Source organism: Dama dama, chromosome 3, assembly GCF_033118175.1.
Source record: "Dama dama isolate Ldn47 chromosome 3, ASM3311817v1, whole genome shotgun sequence".
Classification (NCBI taxonomy): Eukaryota; Metazoa; Chordata; class Mammalia; order Artiodactyla; family Cervidae; genus Dama; species Dama dama.
This window is the reverse complement of record NC_083683.1, coordinates 29,934,683-29,959,434: the sequence shown is the minus strand read 5'-3', so window position 1 is coordinate 29,959,434 and position 24,752 is coordinate 29,934,683. Positions and strand designations below refer to the sequence as shown.

Genomic DNA, 24,752 nt, shown 5'->3' with positions numbered 1-24,752 from the left:
GATTTGAAATTAAATTTTAAACATACACTGATTTTAAATATTATATCTGTGAACTGAGGTGCTTCAGAAAGTTCACTGCCAACTTCACGAGATTTTGAGACAGAAAGGAATTTGACAACTGTGAAACCTATGTAACCACTGCAGTATTTGTCTTCCACCTGAATAAGACTTTAATACAACCCAAAAGTTTGATCTGACTTTAAGATAGTTTGAAAAAAAATTCTGCATTTATTAAATACCTATTTTGAGGACCATTAAAACTCTCCCCATTAATCTTCCCTTTTTAGCATGTCCAGATTTTGTAGCTATCATTAAAGAATGATATTGCTAACTATTTCAAACTGGGTTAAAATCTAGTATTTTTTACGATGTAGATCTTTGATTTTAGTAATATCAATTTTAATAACTCCTAGATTTAAGTAAGAATTACTGCAAAAATCTCTCATGAGACTTTAAAACATATTTTAGATAATTCTTTCAGCCCAACACAACTCCAATTAGCACTAATCAATGCCATACCCTAATTATTTAGAATTAAATAAACTGAAGTTACATGTGCAAACATTTTGCAATTTACCCTGCATCCATTTCTCTTTTCAAGTTAACTCATAAGATAAGACAACTTGTTTTAATAGATTGTTATCACTGGATTACATCCAAAAAGCGTTTGTCTTATGGGAATTCTGTCTGCTTTAATAGTTGTGGTTTAGTGGATGCTCCCGGGCTAAACTGTCAATCATTTTGATTGGCTCCTGGCCCCGAGAACCCTACTGGGACTCAAGCAAGAAGTTTTTTCCAGGTGTGTGACTGGCACTCAGTAAGTCTAGAGGAAGCGAAGGGGAAGGAAGTGATCGGTTAAAATATCTGACTGGAATGCTCTGGCTTGTTATTTCATATTTAACATGCCCTTGTTTAAATGCACTGGTCCCTGTTCCCTCATGATGTGATCTGTTAGGCACCTTCAAAACAGCAATAGACACCAGCAATGCTTAGAAGTGTAGAAAACTCATGCAACCATTGCCATGGGCAAGTCAAACATTAACAAAACCCAAAGATGAAAAATCATAACACTGTGCTATAAATTTTGATAGCTAGACAATAATAAAAATTACAGGATACACTTGAGTCTTTATTTAGCCTCTGTGGCTCAAATATTCCCTTTTAAGAAGTACCAGGAAATTCCATTCTCGAATAGGTTCTATTCGAAGAACTCCTAAATACACCAGCACTTTTACAGTGAGGATCAAATTTCTCAAAAAGTCATTTCTGTTCTACTATGGGTCATATCTCAAATCTACCCACGTATCTTGTTCCTTCAATAATATAAATAAATTCAGGTCATCCAAATGATATGCTAACATGACTACAAATTAAGCTCCATTCTATTTTTCTGTGAGAGAGCAGATATTACGAGGAAAGAGAATTGTGTGTAATTGCCTAATGAATTCAAACACCTGTTAAGTCATTTTATCCCTCCCAGATGAGGTCCCAGCATCTAGTAAAGAGAGCAGTGCCTAGAAAACAATGTTCTTGTCTGTCATATTTCATTGGAGTGCAGGAGTAATCATTTATTAGGAGGAGTAACACTAATTATGAAGGTTTAGTAAACATTATACAGAATGTTTTTACATATATTATCTCAAGGAATTCTTTCTAAAACCTTGTTTGTAAACTTTGTGAATTTGTATTTTATAAAAGGGTTGGTCAAACTCAGATGAAATAGGTTGCCCAGAATCCCAGAGTTAATGGGTAGAAGGACTAAGACTCGAAGTTATATCCTTTAAAAGTCCAAGGTGCCATGTCCTATCCTTGGCCCCCACCAAACCACACAGTTCCCATTTTGCAACCACTGCCTCCAGTCCTTCACCCTCAGGTTCTTTAACCTGCTCTCACCCTCTCCAACCTCTAAGTGATATCCAACATGAAAGACCATTCACTTCCACAGGAGAAGCTCAAAAAGCCACAGATGGGCAAATACTAGAAGAGGCCTAGAGATCAGAGATATCTATTTGGAAAATCCCAGAACTCCGGAGATTTCTCTCCTCAATGTTTACTTCTGCAAGTGAGGAAATGGATGCCCATTGAGTTTAAATGTACTCAGCAAGAACACAGAGCTATCTGGTCAAGTTCGGGATGAGAAATTTCACCTGTCTTTGTGTGTGTGGCATGGAATGTGATCCCTCTGTTTCTATTCTTAATCATACTCTGCAACAAAAATCTACAATAATTCAGGAATAGACTCCAATGTTTTTGACCTAGTATTCAAAGCTATCCAAAATCTGGCCCACCTTTACTACATAAACTTCAAAATTATCAAGTTATCAGCCTCATTACTCTATATATGAAGCAACTTTGCATCCATCTACCGAATGCTGCCACTATGCTAAATGTTCTTTTTCACCTCCGGCTTAAATTCCACAAGAGATTCCCCAACTTCTCCAGGCTACATTAATCCCCGCCTTCTCAAAGCTCTCCAGTTTTATAAATTTCTACCATATATGAAAGATATATTGTAAAGGTCAAGTCTGAAGGTGCTAAGGCCCACAGTGACACTAAACACACATAATCTTAATGATTATCAGAAGTCTCACTGCTCCCACAGAAATACAAGCTTCTAGAGGCTAGGGGTGTGTCTGTTTACTTCGCTAAAGTAATCATATCCATAGTAACTGGACCGGCACCTGACACTAAATGAAAAGACTAAACAAAAGAACAAGGAACCAAGACAGCAGTCTAGAAGGGAGTTGGAGGGCAGATATGAGGGTGGTTTTAGATACAGCAGAATCTTGATACAATGATCAAACTTTCCAATCAGATCTCTCTAGTCTACATACCTATAAAAGACAATATAGAGAGGGAGTCCTTTACCCCAATGGCACCCCACTCCAGTACTCTTGCCTGGAAAATCCCATGAACAGAGGAGCCTGGTAGGCTGCAGTCCATGGGGTGGCTAAGAGTGGGACACGACTGAGCAACTTCACTTTCACCTTTCACGTTCCTGCGTTGGAGAAGGAAACGACAACCCACTCCAGTGTTCTTGCCTGGAGAATTCCAAGGCGGGGGGAGTCTGGTGGGCTGCCGTCTATGGGGTCGCACAAAGTCGGACACAACTGAAGCAACTTAGCAGCAGCAGCAGAGACACAAAGAGGTAAAATCAGAATTCCCAGATCAGGCCATCATTTAAAACAGCAGGCTTTATTTATTCATTCCTTCATGCAACCAGTTGCCTCATTAAGATAAGGAAGAAAATATTACAAATCATTGCCAAAAAAATCTGAAATAACCTTAAAAAGGGACAAATGTAAAATTGCACTTTAAAAAAATTCCTTAAACAATACTTACTAAAATGTAATATTTATACAACATTCAGGACTGAAGATTGTGGCTTGATGAGTTTGAAAGAAAGGGAAAGAGATGCCAAATTCACATGGATCCTTACAGATTCAGTGAACCTGGAAACTCAATCAATACTTCTAATGATGTTTGATTGCCAAGTGCTCTTCATTCAAACAAGACTTTCCCAGTGGCACTCGCTGTAAAGAACACGCCTGCCAATGCAAGAGATGTAAGAGACGCAGGTTCAATCCCTGGGTCAGGAAGATCCCCTGGAGGAGGAAACAGCACTCCAGCAGTCTGGAGAACTGTCTGGAGAATCCCATGGGCAGAAGAGCCTGGTGGGCTACAATCCACGGGGCTGCAAAGAACTGCATACGACTGAAGCGACTCAGCACAACACGCCTCATTCAAACAGAAGGAAACGGCCAATTTTCAAAAAGACAGGATGAAAGTTACAACACAGTAATATGGTCAAACTTTCCACTACCTCCCAACTGGCATTTACTTCTCAGTTGTTTTTTCTCTTTTTTTTTTTTTTCCAGTGACAGTCCCCTTCATAATAAAAATGCTTGGCCTTGTATAAAGAGGAATAAATAAATATCCTCAGCATCTCTTTCTTAATAATTTGCAAAAAAAAAACAAAAAAATCAAGGAAGATGAAAAAGTCAAGTACCCTTCTATTACAAGCTAAATTTGTACTGAAGACATATTTTTACAGCTGTGATGAACTTCTAGAGCTGGTTATTCTTGGAAACTGCTTTCTGCTTACTTGGGCTTCCTTTGTGGGGAATTGTTACCAAAGTTTACTTTGCATGATTATTTTGAATGAATTTGGTATCCAGAGAATAGAAGAAGTGCTAAATTTGGACTTGAATTTACTTCCAAATTTTAGGGTAAAGGACAGTCGACTAATACAGAGCAGGATTGGAGATACCTGCATGGTGAGCTCACTGGTACTCAGATAAAATACAGAGCAGAAAATGAGAGGAAAGGACTTGTGTTCTCAGGGTCACCTTAGGCAAATTCACCACTCTAGATTTCCACCACTGTAACAGAAGAAGATTTATATCCTCTTGACAGAAGTATTAAAGATTCAGATAAAAATGAATGTGAAGGTCCTTTGTAAAACGCATATAGGGAACTGAGTGAATGATACTACTATAAAGATATTATCCCAAACTTAGCCTCTATGGAGAGCACGCATGACTTAAAGCACATGGGTGTGTATATCAGCGAAGGTACCAAAAGAAGTCAGCAAGCTATAAAGTCAGCAGACTGGCCAAATCTAGTGCCCACGTGTTTTTCAGATAAAGTTTTACTAGAACACAGAACATCCAGGTGTTTTCAGTAATCCCACAGAGTTAAACCGTTGTCATGGAATCAACACGACAGAAAACGTTTACTATCTGACCTTTATACTGTTTGTAAAGGGTCAATATGAGCCTTTACAGAGGCTCTGAGACAGAGGATTCAATATGGAGAGTTCTCAGTCCAAACCACTGTTTGACACTTGACAATATTACTTCATTTAGGCTTTTTTTTACCTTTTCAATTCCCCTACAGAGAATGGCAAGCTCAATTTGGTATTTCAAGAAAACATACTATTTTTCTTGCATGGAAAAAGGATCAAAGTCAATTTCTAATTACATGCCTAAAATGACAGCACAGCTCATGTAAAATGACATATTGAAACAATTATCTGGCTAGAATAGGGAATTAAGAAATAGAAAATATAATGGACTTCTGGGAGAATCCATTGAAGAATCAAGTATTTAGGTTTAGAAGATAATGAAAGAGATAACTTCAAACCATCATGATCAAAGGGAGATATGAAGATAATTTAAGGCAGATTTCTCTGAAAGGTGAAACAAAACACAGAGCCCACTTCAGTTTGCAATAAATACTCAGTCCTCAAAAAATATTATTATAAGTACTTGAGGATCTAATCTTCTGTTCTGGGAATGAATGAAGTACTTCATATTGGCATAATAATTCCATCTTTCCAATCAGATTATTTCAAAGACAAAGTTTATGATCTTACTTTTTAAAAGATTCACAATGAAATTAATTTTTAATTATGATAAAAAATAACATGATATAATTTGGTTCTTGAAGCATCTCCAGAAACTTCCATATTAGGAAAGTAAACCCTGGAGAGGTTAAATTACTTGTCCACAATTACACAAGCAGGTAGTGGCAGAAACTGTGAGCACCCAGGCCTCCTGATTAGAACTGCAGGATTTATGTCATTATGCCACATGGCCATACTTTTCACAGCATGTTCCCTTTATCTCTGAAATCACAACTTCTCTCAAATGTCTAACATTTTTCAGAGGCTCGAATGTAATTAACCTAGAAAAAGGCCACCAGCTGCATGCAAAGGTGTAGCTTCAAACAACCTTTATATAAATCTGATGTAAATCAGCAAATGTCTTAATGGCATATTAAATTTTTATAGAATCTTTCTCCCATAATTAACTATGTTATTGCTCTTTTAAAACTGCTCAAAAGTAAATCTACCTCTAGGGAATAAGCTGGGGCATATTTTAAGAATGGCCATTTCTTTAAAGGGGTAAAGAAAGATTCCAAATTCTTTTCCATCTGTAAATATGTTTAGTTTGTCTAAAAATAAACTTCCTTTTTTTAAAAAGGGATGGAAATTGAGTCTATCTTAGATTTTAAAAGCACCTTTACACTTTGAAAAAACCCCTGGACACAGCTAAAAATAAGTCAACAATATGTACTCAAACACAACACAATTACTTCTGCATGTGTAAGACATCTGTAATACACACTGAGAGGCAAATATATGAAAAAGACTACAAAGTACTCAGATTCCTATTTACACTATAAGCAATTGTTACTCATTCAAGAACCAAGAGCCGCATGTACTAAACACACAGCCAAGAAAGCTATCAAATACTGATGTCAGATTCTTACTGCAGAAAATTACATTTGTGTAGGGGACTACAATTTATCATAATTTTGAAAAAACAAAATAAGGATCCAAGCATTCTGACCCAAATGTAACCCCAAAGAAGATACCCTGATTACCCAAACACCACAACCAATTTGTTAAACAGTAAATAAGACAGGCAAGCATATTAAAGACACCAGTGAAAACATGCAGGAATCTCTGTAAGACTTAACCAACCACATGGATTGAGGTCAGAACTTTTTTTCTACAGATCTTGTTAAACCTGGGAAATCAAAAAGAAAAAAGAAGTTTAAAACAACACTACCTCTTTGAAAACCAGTAACTTTAGATCCAAACTCCCTCGCTCTTAACTTCAAAATATGGAATTAAGATTATGGTAATAGTTGCAAAAACTTGGTGAACACATTCAAAAGCAACATGAAGAATAAACTGATTTTATGATATGCAAATGATATCTCAAAAAAGCTATTAAGAAATACAAAAAAGCCCAACCTGACATGTGGCTATTTACAGTCTTTATTCCAGTTATTGTAAATATTCAGATATTTCCCTTCAGAAATACTAAAAGTTTCTTAGTCTGGAATGCTGCAATGGTGGTGGTGTTACATGATACAGAGTTTATGCACCCTGTTATCTCCAAAATAATTTTTAGAAAACAGAGTTACATCTGGCCTCAAAGGTTATGAGTACTGAGTCAGGGAACCTAGAGCTCCTTTTTTATATAAATGTAGGGAATCTCAGATTCTAAAAAACACTCTTTACAATCCACATTCAACAAGGCCTGAAACATCCTGTGCAGGGTAGGACCCCCACAAGACACACAGGCATGGGACATCACAACACTGCTAGTCATTCTAAGCTGTATCATATTTCTAATGAAATTTTAGGAAAAAGTTTTTAATCTGAATTATAAAGCAAACTCTGTAGCACAGACTTATCTTTTCCCTTATAAAGCCATTAGGAATGCATTGCCTATACACATAAGTTAATAGGTTGATTAGCAATGATGCAGCAATATGAATTCAGAGTCAAACCAAATGCTTTCATGTGAACTGACTCCAGAAAATTCACTTCTGCATGCTTTGGGGAAGCACCATGAATTACAGAAGAGGTAGAGAAAGTCATGAGGAGCCTCAGAAGCAAATCTAACCTAGCCGAACCTCAAAGGATGTATACACAAGGCCCCTCTTTTAATCTGTTAGAGTAGGACAAACCACGGTGGACGTGCTATGCCCTTGCAGACCAATGTGATGTTGATGATCAAGCTCAGGGTACCAGTATCTCAATGCCTGTTACTCTTCTGGGATAGGAAGATGAAAAGAAAAAGAGTATCCAGTACTTCTTCTAAAGGAGGCTTCTAAACCATCTACATACACATACACACACACACACACACACACACACACACGTACACATGCACGCAATCAGTCCTATTCATATAATACCTTAAATAATCAGGCTACATTTTAATTGAAGGAACACAAAGACAATGATCTGTACTGAAAATGATCACTGCATTTAGAATTAGCATTGCCTTTGAAATCCAGCTTCACTGCATGCTAATCAATTCAGGGGGATTCACTCAGTCTCTAGTAAAATGGGTACAAACAATGACTCCACAGGGTCACTGTGACAGTTAAGTTAGAAAGCAAATGTAAAATTCCAGGGGGCTCAGTGGTAAAGAATCTGCCTGCCAATACGGATGATGCAAGAGACATGGGTTTGATCCTTGGCTCAGAAGATCCCCTAGAGGAGGAAATGGCAACCTACTCCAGTATTCTTGCCTGGAGAATTCCATGGACAGAGGAGCCTGGCGGGCTACAGTCCATGGGGTAACAAAGAATCAGACATGATGGAATGACTGAGCACACATGCGCACATAAATTCCAAGAGAGAAGTTTTGTCTGTTTTCTTCATTACTTTATCCTTGACACCTAAAAAGGCGCCTCATATTTAGAAGACACTTGGTACCTATTTTTCAAAAAATGAAAAGATAAGAAAGCATCTAGCAAACTTGTCACATGATAGGCACTGAGGGAGGAAAAAATGGAAATTGACTCTGAATCCAAATTAAATGCACAAGCATGAAATGGTTTTCAGTTCAGTCAGTCACTCAGTTGTGTCTGACTCTTTGAGACCTCATGGAATGCAGCACGACAGGCTTCCCTGTCCATCACCAACTCCTGGAGCTTGCTCAAACTCACGTCCATCGAGTTGGTGATGCCACCCAGCCATCTCATCCTCTGTCATCCCCTTCTCCTCCCGCCTTCAATCTTTCCCAGCATCAGGGTTTTTTCAAATAAGTCATCTCTTTGCATCAGGTGGCCAAAATATTGGAGTTTCAGCTTCAGCATCAGTCCTTCCAATGAACACCCAGGACTGATCTCCTTTAGGATGGACTGGTTGGATCTCCTTGCAGTCCAAGGGGACTCTCAAGAGTCTTCTCCCAACACCACAGTTCAAAAGCATCAATTCTTTGGTGCTCAGCTTTCTTTATAGTCTAACTCTCACATCACATATGGAAAAACCATAGCTTTGACTAGACAGACCTTTGTTGGCTCAGAGTCTTAAAAAGTTAAAAACAAAATTCTGGATGATCTGAGCTACTTAGTGGTCACTGTTTTTCTTTCACTCAAGACTCTCCCCTACCCAAAGGAACTGGGATAATATATTATCCATCTTTGTATTTTTAGCAGCCATAAAACTCATAATTGCATGTAGAAGTGTGTATCACTTGTATTTAACACTATTGTAGGTAAACAGCACTGTCTGCAAGACCAAATAATATGAGAATGACTGATTCTTTCATCTTATTTGGATTTTCCATTTTAACCAAACCAGGAGCTTTGGTGTTAAAACTATGGAAGGAGATCCCTTCTTCCCTAGCTAGGCACTCTCTGAAATCCTTGGGCAAATTACTTCACTCCTAGAAGAGTGAAGTTTCCTTATCTGTAAATAATATCTACTCTCATAGAGTCGAACAAAGAAATGCATAGAAGACACTTTGCCAGCACACAGTAAGCCTTGATCAATGGTGGTTGTTATCATAATTACCACCAGCTCTGTGTATATGCAAATGAAGGCTAATGAATTTAAATGGGGTATTTCTCTTCCTCTTTAAACAATATGGAAGTCAGCAGGGCTGCAGAGAAGATTACACTGCAGAATGCAAGAGAATCAAAGACTACAAATTATCCTGTCCAAGAACCAGAAACTTTCAGCTGCTGCTTTGACAGCTTAAATTCAGCCCCTTTCTCACTTAGCCTGCCCATTTTTCAATTGGCATCTCTGCATTTTCTCCTTTCTGGCACTTTTACCTCTGAAGTACCTTCATTTTTGGAACCATCCTCTCTTTTGACATTAGGGTTGTCACTCATTTGAATATTCATCCAACAGAAAGAAACTAAAGTCATATTGTATGATCACAAGAAACTTTCAGCATCTTTAAGAAATGAGTGGCATCCTACAACATTCCTGGAATTGTGAGTAACAGGGTGAACAAGGATACACCAAGCTGATGAGTCTACTGCTAATGCCTAAGTTAGCACAAGTCAGCACAAGCACAAGTTCTTGCTCCAAGTTTGCACAGTGGTGCCTTGGAGAGCTGGAACAGGGTGTCAAAGAACAGCCAAGCCAGTATTCATCTTCTCCACCTCTAAATCAATCCCAGGCTCAGTATCCTCAAACAGAAGCTCCCTCTATTGAGGGGTAATCTATTCCAAACATAATATCCTGTTAGTAAAGGAAATTAATCAAATTAGGGAAGAAAAACACACTGTGATTTTAGTCTCTTTGTGTTAAGCTTCTGTTAGCTACAAAAGTATATGTTCCATTTGAGGGAATTCCCTGGCAGTCCAGTGGTTAAGATTCCCCACTTCCACTGCAGAGGATATGAGTTCCATCCCTGGTCAGAGGAATAAGATCTCTAAGGCTATATGGTGTGGCCTTAAAAAAAAAAAAAAAAAAAAGTATGTTCCATTTGAAAGGTTTAAATCAAACTGGAGTCCTAGAATGGCAACAGGCAAATACAAGAAGCCTTAAATCCTGGATCTACTAACATAGCTAAAGAGAAAGTATCTAGGGTAAGCAAGAAGGCAGTCTTATTCATGACACACCTGAGGAATGGTACATGGCGGTGGTCCATTACAAGTCTCTAAAGTGGCAAATTAAAAATTATTTTCATAGTCACAAGTTTGTTTCTGTAACTTAAAGGCATGGAAGCAATGTGCACAGTGGTAAAAGCACTGGACCCAGAGGAAGAGGTACTGTTAACTGTATACTCAACTAATTTCTGTGGACCCCAAATTCTGTAAAAAGAGATGGGTTAGCATAAAGATAGATAATTTCTAATATCCCTTCCAGACCACAAAATCTTGTGTCTTTATGAAAATCTTATAATGTTTCATAATATTGTATGGGGTATCAGATTCTCAATGTACATAAGTGGGTTCCAGACCCAGCTACTCATCAAAATGATAGAGAAAGAAGCTCTTTTACCCCTTTCCTGTTTACCCCACTTCTGCTGCCCTCTAACCTTAAAAGAACACAATTATAGGCTGAGATCACTAAGCAATTGGAACTAATCCCTGACTTATGGTCTCCTGAATGCACACCCTGCCTTGTCTAACCTGTTGATATTTTTCCTAGATAAAGAGAAGAATGGAGAACTAAGCTGTTAAAAAATGACTAGCTCTCTACCTGCAACAGCCACCCCCCAAGCCCTTCTAGCAATCCTGCAGGCAGATCATAGCGGGGTAAAATAACATCTGGAGAGAGAGTCCGTCTGCACACAACGAGGAATGATGCAAAACCAGCCTCTCCCCACCACCCCACTAGTTCCCTTTAAAATTCGTCACAGCTGAGCAGAATCTACAGAGATGGCCTCTGAACAGGAGTTCATCTTCTCCCCAGATTGCCAGTTTTTCTGATTAAAGCACTTTTCCTTTCTACTGACACTTGATTCTTGAATTATTGGCTTATGAGTGGCAAGGAGATGAACCTAGATTTGATAACAACAGCAGGAATTTTTTAAAAAGTAGATCTAAGAACTAAGATCCCACAAGCCGTGCACAGCAAACTGTGAGATGTGAGGACATAAGTAAATAAACAACAGTTTTTCCTGCTACTTCTCCATCAGCTCCTCCCTACCACTTCAAAATAAATAAATAAATAAATAAGCAGAGAGAAATATCCTTATTCAGTAGTGTCCAGTTTGGAGCTACAATCTCTGATTTAAAAGTTTCCCCATGAGAGGGTGACTATCATTCCAGTTTGGAAACCCATAATAAATCCTAATGCTTAAACAGTCTCCATCCCCTACCCACCCTAGTTATTACCTGTCAATTAAACCATATTCTTAAACATTGGGTTTTTCAAATTCAAAACCAATCTTGTGCATGTGTGCTCAGTTGTGTTCGTCTCCTTGTGACCTCATGGGCTGTAGCCTGTCAGGCTCCTCGGTCCATGGAGTTTTCTAGGCAAGTACACTGGAGCAGGTTGCCATTTCCTACTTCAGGGGATCTTCTCAACCCAGGGACCCAACCCACGTCTCTTGCGGTCCCTTGCACTGGCAGGCAGATTCTTTACCACTGGCAAGTATAATCTTACCTATAAAAGGAAAACCAGTTTTACCCATAGACTTTTCTCAGCAAGCCCAAGTTACCAGGAATTAAGTTCCTATAAAAACAATTTGGTCTGAACGTTATTAAAGCGTTTGAAATATTTAAAAAAATCTCTAGCAGCCAGAAAACAGTATTGCTTTAACAACAAAATTTTTGCCGTCTTTGCTCTCCTTAGGAGGTAAGGAAATAAACTAAACTATGGAACAGCAGCAATAACAACAAAAAGCAGCCTCAATGTTTCCCTGAAAAGGTTTTTTATAAGAGATTCTAGAATCAGCTGCCACAGTGTTGCCTGCCAGGCTAGGGAAGAACAAGAGGAGGCAAGAGATGCACATTCACCCTTAGGTGTTAACAGTGCTTCCTCTTTCCCCAAAGAATGAGATGAACGCTGCAAGCTATTGCAGCCACTGCACTAATCTTCCTTACTATAAACCTTAAGAAAAGCAAATACACAGGAAACAGGGTGTTGGTGGGGAGCAGACCAGAAAAAGCTTGGATCCCCTCCACTTCCAGATATATAAGCAACAGCACCATCCTGAGCCTGAAGGGAAAAAATCAGGCTATAAAATTATGAAATGATGGTAAGATATTATCAATGGAGAAAAATGAAAGAATGAGTATGTGTACTTATTTTCAAACAAAAGATAAATGGTCTAATCAGTTGTTCAGAAGAATTTTCCTTGAAAAGGACCTTTTTCTCAATATTCTTTAAACTGTCAGTACTGTTGAATAGGATACCAAACACTTTGATTGACATTTCACCCAGCATCCCATTAGAAAAGTCAGAGCTAAGTCAACTGACTGCTCTGTAAGACAACAGACAAAAAGTTCACTATTACAGAAATGCTAAGGAAATGTAACAAAATGCTGTCGAGGATGCTGATATCTACTACAGAAAACAAACCTGCCTGAGAGTGTACATTTACTATATTCATAACTGGCAATAATTTGGCAAGGCAAATATTATATTCTGTCATCTCTACAGACCCTGTAACTGATGTTCAATACATTTAGTAATTTATCCAAAGTCACATCATTTAAATCTAAATCTTCAGGACCCAATCCAAAGGCCTTTCTAAAATATTCTTACCTGGATCTATACATGAGAAGATTAGCCCATCACCACGTGCTTCTTCAAAGTAAACATCACTTGCTTTCATAGTATGAGATGTATTTAACTTTTTATCACACTTTGTTATGAGATTGTAAGAAATGTCACTCGATGGAACAGGTAAATTTTTGCCTGAATCTTCAAATTAGGAGAAATAATTCTATGTAGTTTGGAGTTTTCCATAAAAATTACAGAAATATACTCAAACCACTCATATCTAGCTTTGATGTAACCCGACAACATTATATAAACATGTATTCCTGCAGTTTATTCTGGTGGGACACACAACATGAACACGCACAAATACACCCTTTTATAAGGGGAAGGGACTCAGTGTCTCATGCATTAAAAACTAAGATAATGCCTTCAAAAGGCTGGGTTCGTACTGCTAACGGGTATAATGACTCAAAATTTACAAAATTAAAATGCTGAGGTGTTTTTTTTTTTGCTTTGTTTTTGTTGCTTTTAAATATATAAAATGTAATTACTTCTAAGCTGTCACAACTGATGTATATAAGCAATGACTACTAAATGTACTTGGTATGTGGTTATCTTTAATAATACATTAATAGAAATTCTGGATATATTTTTCATTTTCTTCACAACCTATAAGTCATTTATTTGTTTTTAAATGTGCTTCATTTTTCTCATGTTGTCTTTGCTGTTTTCTTTGAATCTTACATTAATTATAAGCAAAATGACAATCACACACCCAAATGCAGGCGCTGCAGATTCCCTTATTACAACAAAGAGAAGCATTACGGTCTCTGCATTCTATTTGATTTCCTGAAATGAAATGAATAAACATGTGGAGAAAGAAAGAAAGTGTCCTCTGGAACAAAAACACTGACTTCACTAATCAAGGCCATAATTACTGAGGAAACATGTATTAAATTCTGAATTCATGCTATTCCACTTGATGCAAGAGTTGTAATCAGACCAACAGAGCATACAGGAGCCATCTGGGTGATGCAAAGTTGTAAAGACAAACCCTGAGAGCAAGGACACATCGACCTTCCTAGTACCAAATCATCATAGACTTTTGTATTAGAAAGTGCTGTTCTTCCCTTTTCATTTCTTATTTTCCTTCTGAAGAAAGGAATACTGTGATCAATAGGTATGAAACTGGATATTAAAAAAAAAAAAATCATACCATGCAACCTTTACCCTATTATCAATGATCAATGAATTTAACATTCAGTTTTATCCACCCCACCTCCCACCCTGCTCACACCTTTTAAGGACTCTCTAATGCACTCCAGAAATCTGGCTTTCTATAGCTTATATTTACACTTGAGAAATCAATCCTAAATTAGCATTTCCATTGTTCCAGGCATTTAAGACAGGAATCTGACTTCTGGGCAATGACAATGGGTTTCAAATTTGTGCAAACCACATCATTTTCCGTGAAACTGACAGAACCCAGTTGAATATGAGTAGCCTGACAGTCACGAGATCCCCGTCAGTCAATTTGATTCCTCAGAGGCAGCAGGTTATCGAAAATTGAACCGAGTGATGTAATACGCATCCCAGACAGTGTTATGAGAACAGCAGAGATGATTTCAATGAGACTCATTATTTATTCATCACAGGGTCCAATTTGCGTGTCATTTTCACTGACGGTGTACTCAGTTAACTGGTTGAAATTCAGTGCTGATAGAGTGTTTTATACTGTAAAAAGGACCCTTTTAATTTTTTTTTCCTGTCTTCCTGTATGAAAGAGTATAAAACAAAGGGATTTTGTGTTTGTGGCCATTCATGGTAATATCTGAACACCATTTAGCAAAGCTGGAAGAACAGACATAGGAGAAAGCCCTTAAGGGCTCCCTGTTTTTCTCATTAGGAGTGTATAATAACATGTCAAATATTACAGAATAAAGAGTAAAATAATATTATTATTCAGAAAATAACTGCTTTTCCTTTAAATGCTACAGAACGAGATAATCACTGATAGGAAACACTCACAGAATGAGATATAACCTCCACTCTCGAGTCGAATCCTTAGTCTCATCACCCAAGGGACCTTCTCTCAGGTTCAGGGAAAGAACAGGAAAGAAAGCTTTCCCAAGAGACAAGAAAGAGCTGGCCTATACATTCTTGGGTTTTTCCCATGGACCAGTCCAAGGGCTAGCACATTTGAAAACCATGCATCATCTCTCATCAATGTTGGGGTCACATCGTATCTTAAAAGGCCCTGACATCATCAGACACAGCAGCTATCTCAGTTGACCTTTCCTAATTCACTTTACTAAGTGCATGTGCTTTATGTATCTGCTGAAAGGACTGCTCAGTGCTCCTCAGTAACTTCCCCTGAGTTTCCCTCAAGGAAATGCTCACCCACCACCTTCCCCTTTTCCCCACCTCTCTAGTTATAAATACCTACATCCAAACAATCCTTCAGGGCCCTGCTCACACACCCCTGCCCCAGAAGGTGCTTCCCATCCCCTCAGCTGAAAGTAACCTCCCTGTCCTCTAAGCGCCCTCAGGCTCCAAGTGCCTGACAACCCTCACAGCTCTCCAGCTTGAATTTCAGTTCTACACTTACATGTACTATTCTCAACTTCCTACTATTCTCAAATACCCTTAAGAACAGATTTTATTGATTCAACTTAGATTCCTCACTTCATCTACCACAGTGCCTTGCACAAAGATGAACCTTTAAAAAAGTAATAATTTGTGATAAGATTGCTGTCCCAGGTATTAACACTAATGCAAGCATCACAGAAACTTGCAAGGATAGTCAGTTTCCCAAATTTAAATGACTTAACTTGAATCTAAACAGCAAGCAGAATACAGAATCATCTCAAATCAGATGAGTGAGGAAGCCAACCTGCAGGAATAAAATACCCTATTAATCTTTGACTTTTGGAATTGAAAAATATTTCTGAACCTCGACTTTATTTGTGGTACTATCTGGTTAGCGGTCTTGGCAGCTGTTCAAAGTTTTAAAGTACTACAGGTCATGAATATTAAACGCTACAACAAGTTTACTGGGAGGAAATCCAAATTCATTTGTAAGTGCATGACAAATAGTCACCCCCTCCAGTTTCAATAATGCGAGGAAATACTGTGATCGGAACCAGAGTTTCTTGCTATATCTAGATTCTCACAAAGTCAAGTGTAAGGCAAACGAAGGGAGAGACAATTCTCAGAAAGCAAGAACACAACTTGAAGCAGAGTGGCGCAGATGGTGCTTGAAGACAATCAGAATCAGCAAATATATCCTATTTCGTTCAAGGCAATGGATATGAGGGTCACATCTTGAGTAAAACCACAATCTGGTCTAGAAAGAAAAGGGACGAAGCCATAAATGATAACAGATTCTGCTAATGCCATCCAAGCAGCTAATCAAGTTAAAAAAGCACATGTGGATCCAATGTGCAAATACCTGCAGGCTATACAGGTTCTTCTGTACATGGGGAGCCACACAATATAGTCTGATGTACAAAAGCCCCACGTTTAACGTCTTCAGTGTTCAGACAGTGATGAGCCCAAAACCTTCAGCAGAATATAAGCCCCGACCCTGGGAAACCATTCTCAAAATATGCCCAGTAAATGGTTTGGAAACATGCAACTATTTGTTAGTGTGGGTCTGACGGTTGCATCCTATATAGAGCCTAGCTTACTTAATACTCAAGATAAAGGTAAAACTTGCTCACCACAGGCAGCCTCCATCAATCACATCTTGCTTTGCATTAAAATAAAGTTTTGCTAGACAGAGATGACTTGTTTTTCAAAAGTGGCAATGCCTCCCATGTCCCTCTCTAGTAATACAGTGTCTTTATCTTGTTTACATGAAATAGAGCCACAAGATTTCATTTGAAAAAAAGGTGGCTATCCAGATAACACATATCTTGGAAGCAACTACGGTAAAATAAATGTAGTCATCTGTAGAGAAAGTCTTAAAATATCAAACTCAAAGGGCTTCATTTTTCCAAATTATTTTGGGCTATAATTAGAATTGTTACACTCGCTTTCAGATTTCCTTTCCTTTTTAATTTTTTTCCACCTGTAACTGAATAAGTGATTATGAGGCTAATAAAGGGGAAAAAAAAGATATTTCCACATTAAAACAGTTAACAGATGTTAAAAAAGCACAGAAAATGGCCACTGGGCAAGCAATGACTGATGTTGGGTAAGTAAGAAAAATGTTGCCTTTACTGATTTTATTACCCATGTACCTCCTGGGATCATGGGAGACTTGTAAAATATTTTGTGGGCAGATAAAAGTCTAGCATTTATTTGCAAGGCTAGTTTAAGTGTCTTTCAAGGGTTCCCCATCCCCCTTACTTTTTGACAACATAAAGCTAAGCAAATGAAAACCATCTAAGAAAGGCTAAAATAGTCATTTGTTGAGAGGTCAAGAAAACTTATTTTTCAACATTTTTCTGACATGCATCTCTTCCAGTCCCACCTTCCAGACCTCACTAATCAGGAATGAAATCCTCACAGTAGAAAGGAGAAGGTATAACATTTCACTTTACCACTGCAGGCACATCCGTTTCAAAAGTCAGTCTTTAAGTGTGAATTCAGTAATTCACTGGGGAAGCCCACATATTTAATCTCCTACAAATCCTCCAATGTTTTCCCTAAGTATTGAAAACTGTATTATTTCATGTTATAATCAACCATATTATTTCAAAAGTCATATTATTCTCTTGATAAGCATTTACTAAGTTAAATGTGCTAATATTTTTGGCATATTCAGAACAGTGCCCAGGAGATATAAACACTGTACATGGTTGTGTGTGTTTGTGTGACCGTGTGTACGTTTAGTTGTGTCCAAGTCTTTGCGACCTCATGGACTGCAGCCCACCAGGCTCCTCTGTCCATGGGGTTTCCCAGGCAAGAATACTGGAGTGGGTTGCCACTTCCTCTGCAGAAGATCTTCCCCACCCGGGATCAAAACCCACGTCCCCTGCACTGCAGGCGTATTCTTTACCTCTAAGCCACCTGGGAATCCCATACATGGTTACTAAATACTAAATAAAATATCTACAATATTCTGGGTACTTACTATTTTTCAAACCCTTCACCAAGAAAAATAAGACTTCCTTATTCCCTTGCAGAACTATAGAAATGTTACATGTCATATGGACACGGGCATCATTTGCTTGAACCTGAGCAGTCCAAACATGGCAGCCAAGAATTCTGGCCAAATTCAGTCATCCCGGGAAGACTGTCTGGCCCAAACAGGGCATATTTGTTCCTAAGTAACCAATACTAAATAACAGGAGATGTCACAGAAAATCCAGATGGAAGTCTTAGAAAAATCTTAACCTCTCCCACACGGAACCCTGTACTTTCTTACTGCAATGACAGGATGGACAGAAGCCCCAGGGAGGGGCGTAACTCCTGTCCCTACAGCTCCTTCTGCCTGATCCTAGTAAACGCTGACTTTGGGACCTGAACCTGACAAGAAGCATGGAATCAAAACATCTGACGCTACTAAAGAAATGTGAAGCGAGAAACTGAGTGCGATTGCTATGAGAAAAACATTACTGACAAAACTATAAAAATGGAGAGATTGCCCCTCTAGTTTTAATCGTTTCCAGCTTGAGGAGGACCACCATTTTTAGATTTTTGAGCATTTGGCTAGTTATTTGGCTTGCATAATAGAGCTAAACATTTGTGCACTGGGTTTTTCTGTTTACATATAAATTCTGTTTTAATAAGGCAGGGAAGTTTATTTCATCTGGCAAACTATGATAACTCTGATGTAGAGTTAATTGGTAAGACATTCAAGATGTATTCGTTTAAGGTTGAAAAGTCTTTTAATCCACTTTCTTCAGAGTCTCTTCTAACTCACCCCAGGCATAGAAATCTATATATTTTAAAGACAAAATATGAAATTTTTCTATAACTTCCATATGTAATCTATGCCAATGTTTACAAGCCCTATAGTCATGAAATTCTAAATGGAAGTTTTTGCTTAAAATATTCATGCTTCAGCTTCAGTTGATTCCTAATTCATATGCTTTCAAACCACTGGAAAAGTTTGGCCTTCTCTTTCTTGAAATAAAGAATTATAATTCCCATTGATATTTCTTCTTTCCCTTCAACTAATATGCATTAAGTGCCTTCCAAATACTGGGTATCCAGTTAACAACAATGGAGAAAGCCATGGCACCCCACTCCAGTACTCTTGCCTGGAAAATCCTATGGACAGAGGAGCCTGGTAGGCTACAGTCCATGGGGTCGCTAAGAGTCAGACACAACTGAGCGACTTCACTTTCACTTTTCACTTTCATGCATTGGAGAAGGAAACGGCAGCCCACTCCAGTGTTCTTGCCTGGAGAATCCCAGGGCCAGGGAGTCTGGTGGGCTGCCGTCTATGGGGTCGCAGAGTCGGACATGACTGAAGCGACTTAGCAGCAGCAGCAGCAGTTCACAACAAACACCATACAATTCCGTGTAACCTTCCCAACTTCTCCAGGGGAGAACATGATCTCTATTCTGACATGAAGAAACAGGTCATTGAGCTAGTTCAAGGCGACTCACTCAGTGCAAGTTAAGATTCAATGCTTATTATTTCCTTCTCTACTGCAGAGTCATCTAATTTCTTTATTCATCTTCATACCCTTACAGTGTAAGATCACTAGACAGTCACAAATATGTCTTCTAGTTCTAGGGATTCCATTTTCTGGGTGACCTTCACATCTCTGGTTCTCTACACCTCAGCTGGAGACAAGGAGCCAGGCATAGATCATCTCCAGGTTTCTCACAAATCTATAAAATCTATTATCCAAATGCCCTCATTAAGCTCACAAGGCCAAACCTAAGAAAAAAGAAAAAGCTAAGCTGAGATAGCAACTATCAGATGAAGGGTATTGCTGCCATGACTAGCTTCCTTGCCCACAAGCAGTGGTTACCAGAGAGCCTGCGTAAGTTTCCACTTGAGAACTCCTCAAGACACTGAACATCAAAGCATTAAGTCCTTTCCCACAGGATGGGGAACTTTGTGCCCAACTCTTTGCAACCCCATGGACTGCAGCCCACCAGGTTCCTCTGTCCATGGGATTTTTCCAGGTAAGTATACTGGAGTCGTTTGCCATTTCCTTCTCCAGGGGATCTTCCCAACCCAGGGATGGAACCCAGGTCTCCTGCACTGCAGGCAGATTCTGTTAATCTGTCCTATGGCAATTTAATTATTAGCTCAACCAAAGAACTTAGATGGAAAGAAAAGTTTTCTTTCCTTGCACTAGTGGCAGTTCTCATTTTCTTAAGCAGCAGTTGCATGAGTAAGGCTGCCAAATAAAATACAGGATGCCCAGTTGTATTGTACTTTGAGATAAACAAAGAAGAATTTTCTTTTATAAATATGTCCCAAATATTACATGAGACAAGCTTATAGTAAGGAGCTCTATCAGCAACTTTATCCTTGAAAATAAGCTTAGAGAACTAAAAACTTCTCAGAAAAGAACTTCAAAAATCCTAAAAGCAAGTCCTGAACTGACATATCAAAATAATTTCCTAATTTATGAAATGGTAAGATGAAAATTCTGCAGAAGAAAACACAGTGCTACACAGGCTATCAAGATCTTAAAACACCCAATCTGCATCCCCAAATAGCTCTCACCCTTACAAAAGACAAGGACCATGACTTATTCTATTTATATTTCCAGTACAACAAGAAAACTTGCTATTGTTGATGATGTGGTTTTAAAAAGAAAAAGATTTTAAAAATAAATAAATAAAAGAAAGAAAAAGATTGTTCTCCCTAAATTTCTTTGAATGAATATTTAAAATTAATTTGAAATTAAGAGCTTGCCTTTCAAACCTATGTTGTTTTCAAAGCACCAAATTCGATTGAGGGTTTTCAAGATTCAGCAGTTAATGGAAATCACAAAAGAACTTCATTAAGCACTTGATACTTGAGTTCTAAGTAAACAGGTTGTTTCCCCACAGAGCAGAAGCACAGCAGTAATTACTATTCCTAAGTTAAAAAAAAAAAAGTCATTTCAAAATAAATGTTTCTATTTCCTTCCATTTTGTTCTTCAATTTCTTCCCAATTCGATTTTGTGCAAAATTAAGAATTGAGAGGAAAAAAGCAGTTGAAACTACAACACTTGACAGTTTTCTCAGGGTCAGTATCCTAAACCATTACACTCCTTGCTGAAGAGAATCCAAAAGGACAAAGGAGCTGGTCTGAATCATGTCTGAGGTTGCAAGCACTGGCTAAGTTCAGTGTTTTACTCAAAGGCAAGGCAAGTCTGAGTTTATTGTGAGGGAGGGAAGATGTGGAGATGGGAAGCAGGCAGTTTCTCAAGATGCACTAGTCCACTGGAGGCGTCCCCTTAACACACCAGCAGGAAGCTGCTCAGTTATCTTCTAGTACTTGGGATTCCAAAAGTGCTTCTGTGACCTTCAAACAACACTGCATTTGAAACCACTGAGGGAATTCGGAAGAACACATATTAAGCCCTGAGGCAAAGGTCTTAATTGGCCTCAGGGCAGAACTTATAATAACCAATTTCTGTTTTGACTTTTCTATTCTTATACACTACAACAAGGAAAAGGTAAATATGACTCGTTATTTAAAAATGTGACTTCCCAGAGCACAGCAGAGAGGTTTGTTTTCCAAAGTCAGTTTAGGAAAAGTAATATTAACAAACGGCAGAGGATTTCCTCTTTCCAGAGTCGAGCATCCAGCTCACTGATCAGCTGTGTTATTTTTTCAAACACCTATTACAGGCAATTTATTGGATTACAGGACTTGGACGGAAATAAAGGAGTCAAGGATAAATAAATAAAGATGCATATTCTTTACAAGGCAGAACTGTCCTTCTACCCTCTCGGAAATCATGAAACTAAGTTAAGAAACCAGAGAAATAAAATAATCAGAGACTGACACCCAGGTTAGTAGGGATAGGCCAGAGAGGACACTTCCACCTCACGAAGATCAAAAAGTAACTTACTTTAAATTCTCTTTGAAACAGAATAATCTGCTTTTTCAAATGGGGAAAGGGGATCAAGCTCAGAGGGAACTCAGTAACCCGATGCTCATGCCCAACAGTCACTTACTTTGTAGATGGTGGGTAAGATCTGTTTCATTTTCAGTCTGTGAAAGACAAAGACGTCATAAACGGCGGAAACTGCCAGGACCGTGACGCCTTGCTCCTTCCATAACATGCTGCATCCGGCGCACATGCCCGTCCCCAGGAACCAGCCCCAGGTCCTGGCCGAGGAGCCTCTTGTAGAACAGTGTTTCATGTAGCAGAGCAAGGACAGGAGGAAGAAGAAACTGGCCCCCACATCAGCCCGGCCCACGATTCCGGCCACTGCCTCCGTGTGGATGGGATGAGAGGCGAACATCAAGCCAGCCATGAAGGTCCAGTACCCGTCCCCAAGGAGGATCTTAGAGAAGTTTGTGAAGAGACCAGTGACCGCCGCGTGCAACAGCACATTGACCAGATGGTAGCTCCAGGGATTCAGCCCTCCGATGGCGTGGTTCAGGCGGAAAGAAAGAGTGCAGAGGGGCCGGTAGGACTTGTGGCTGCCGCTGTGGGTGAGTAGGGTCCCCCAAAAGTCATTGTAGAAAATGTGGGTCCAGGGGGTTTCTGGGAGAAGGTCCTGGTTCGTCTTGATAGCACGGCTAAAAAACAATGTCAGAAAAGAAATCAAATGTAAAAGACAGAAAGAGAAAAAACACATTACTAAAATATACTACTGAAACATCGCCTTCCTGCATAGCTTTCTCATCACGGGGTTTTAGATGGGCTTCCGGGTGTACATGATTAATGCAAAAAAGCCTTAGAGTGGCTTCACAGGGAGGTTGAATTCAGATCCTCCCAGTCACACTTACTAGGTACCACAATTAGGGTTGTATTTCTTCTCCTCAAAAGCTTTTCTTCTTTGTTTGAACACAAATACCTTTGGAGAATGAATGCAGTTTCAAAGATGTTGTCAAACAATTGCCTTCCTGTGGCAATGATGGCTAGAAATGCAGATCTCAGGCACCAGGCTGATATAAGGCCTGAGAATAGGCATTTTTTAAGAAGCAAAGTCTCAGGTAATACTGATGTAGGGGATAGACTTAGAGGAAGGACTAGCTCTGTTAGTAGAAATAAATTTTAGATAAAATCGCTGCCCAGGGAAATGATTCCCATACATGAGGATCACCTGGGGATCTTGTTAACAGGCAAGCAAAGGTTCTAATTCAGTAGGTCGAGGAGGAGCCCAAGATTCCACATTTCTAACTCTTGTAATTGTTCATTTATCTTCTACGCAGAAAAGCAAAGGACACTGCTTTGCAGAATCATGCATGTTCCAGAGACCTAATGCAAGGAACATCTTGGCCCTGTTAGCTGTTACTATTACTATTCTTCAAAGACTGTATTCTAATCTACAGAAAGTTCCTTATTAAATTCAGCTTGACCCACAACTTCTGAAATCAGGTGCACCTGGGGGGTAGAATGAGCCAGTGACCATTAATGTATGTCGATGCCTGTTTTATCTACTCTGCCAAGCACTACTACATACATAATCTACTGCCAAACTGCTGCCTGCAAACAACTACTGCCTGTCTGCCGGCAGTGCAGGAGACCCACGTTAGATCCCTGGGTCAGGAAGATCCCCTGGAAAAGGAAATGGCAACCCACTCCAGTACTCTTGCCTGGAAAATTCCATGGACGGAGGAGCCTGGTAGGCTACAGTCCATGGGGACACAATTGAGCGACTTCACTTTCTTTCTTCTTTATTTAGAGTATTAGCGAGTGGCAGCTGAATCTACTCATCAGTGAAATCCTTTGTTAACAGAAGACCTACTATGTCATGGTGGTTTGATTTTCCATTTTGATTTGATTTTTACAAGGCTCTGTGTATTGACTGTGTACAAATGAATTTCCATATAAATTGGCTTTTAAAATATTAGAAACAGTTGTTATTCTGTATCCATTAAATTAAAACACCTTGTTATGACATTCATCAAGAGTCTACCCCAGAAGTAATTGCTTAAGACTTGATGGGTTATAATTAATATTTTAAAGAAATATGAAAAACTGCCAAACAGTGTTGTCAGAGAAAGCTGATTTCAAGCCATTGGGAATAAAAAGCCAACTGGCCTCCACTAAACATTAACCTAAATACTGATGTGAATTTCTCTATTATCAATGCAGAAACACTCATATATTCAAAGTCGGGGCAGCAGAAGGCTCAACAGCAGAACACTGTGGGATAAGACTTGGCTAATTTAGCAAGGAAAGCTGAGAAGCACGTTTTGTTTAGGACAGTATTTCACCCTGACAGTATTTCACCCTTTCAGTGGCAGACCCATATAGGATGGAGCCACGTTCCCTAAACCAGTTTTCTACATGCTCTTAGTTCAGCTCCACAACCAGCTTTCCTTTTCAATCGGTTCAAAGTCGCCAGAATTTCTTATGTCCATAGCAATAAATCTAGTAATCCGCAGCAGCCAACAAGATATAAGTCTAGCTCCAATGAAACAAGAATTTCAAAACAAAGGACAAAACAACAAATCTCATAATTTCACTGTGAGAAAAAAACTGAGGCACAGTCCTAAATTTTCTGCACTGTAGGAAAAAATTTAAACGGCAAACAGCATCAATAAAACAAAAATGTAACAGCAAAGGAACATTTCACCCATGTTCAAAATATATTCCACTAGTGGAGACATCAGTCTGATAAAATTATCTGATGGGTGTTATTAGGTAGGTTTTTATTTACTCAATGAATATTATGGCACAAGAACATGAAATAAGACTAAATTATACTGGGCTTTAGAAT

At 38.8% G+C, this 24,752-nt stretch overlaps 1 protein-coding gene across 3 annotated transcripts in view; it reads right to left on the bottom strand.

Moving 5' to 3' along the window:
- The window catches only part of TMTC2 (transmembrane O-mannosyltransferase targeting cadherins 2), a 393,432-nt gene that overhangs the window by 209,285 nt on the left and 159,395 nt on the right, over positions 1 to 24,752 (bottom strand). For all 3 annotated transcript variants that reach the window (XM_061125343.1, XM_061125360.1, XM_061125351.1), the window contains exon 2: positions 22,032 to 22,602. In XM_061125343.1, coding sequence (XP_060981326.1) covers positions 22,032 to 22,602 — 571 coding nt within the window. The remainder of the gene's footprint in view (positions 1 to 22,031; positions 22,603 to 24,752) is intronic.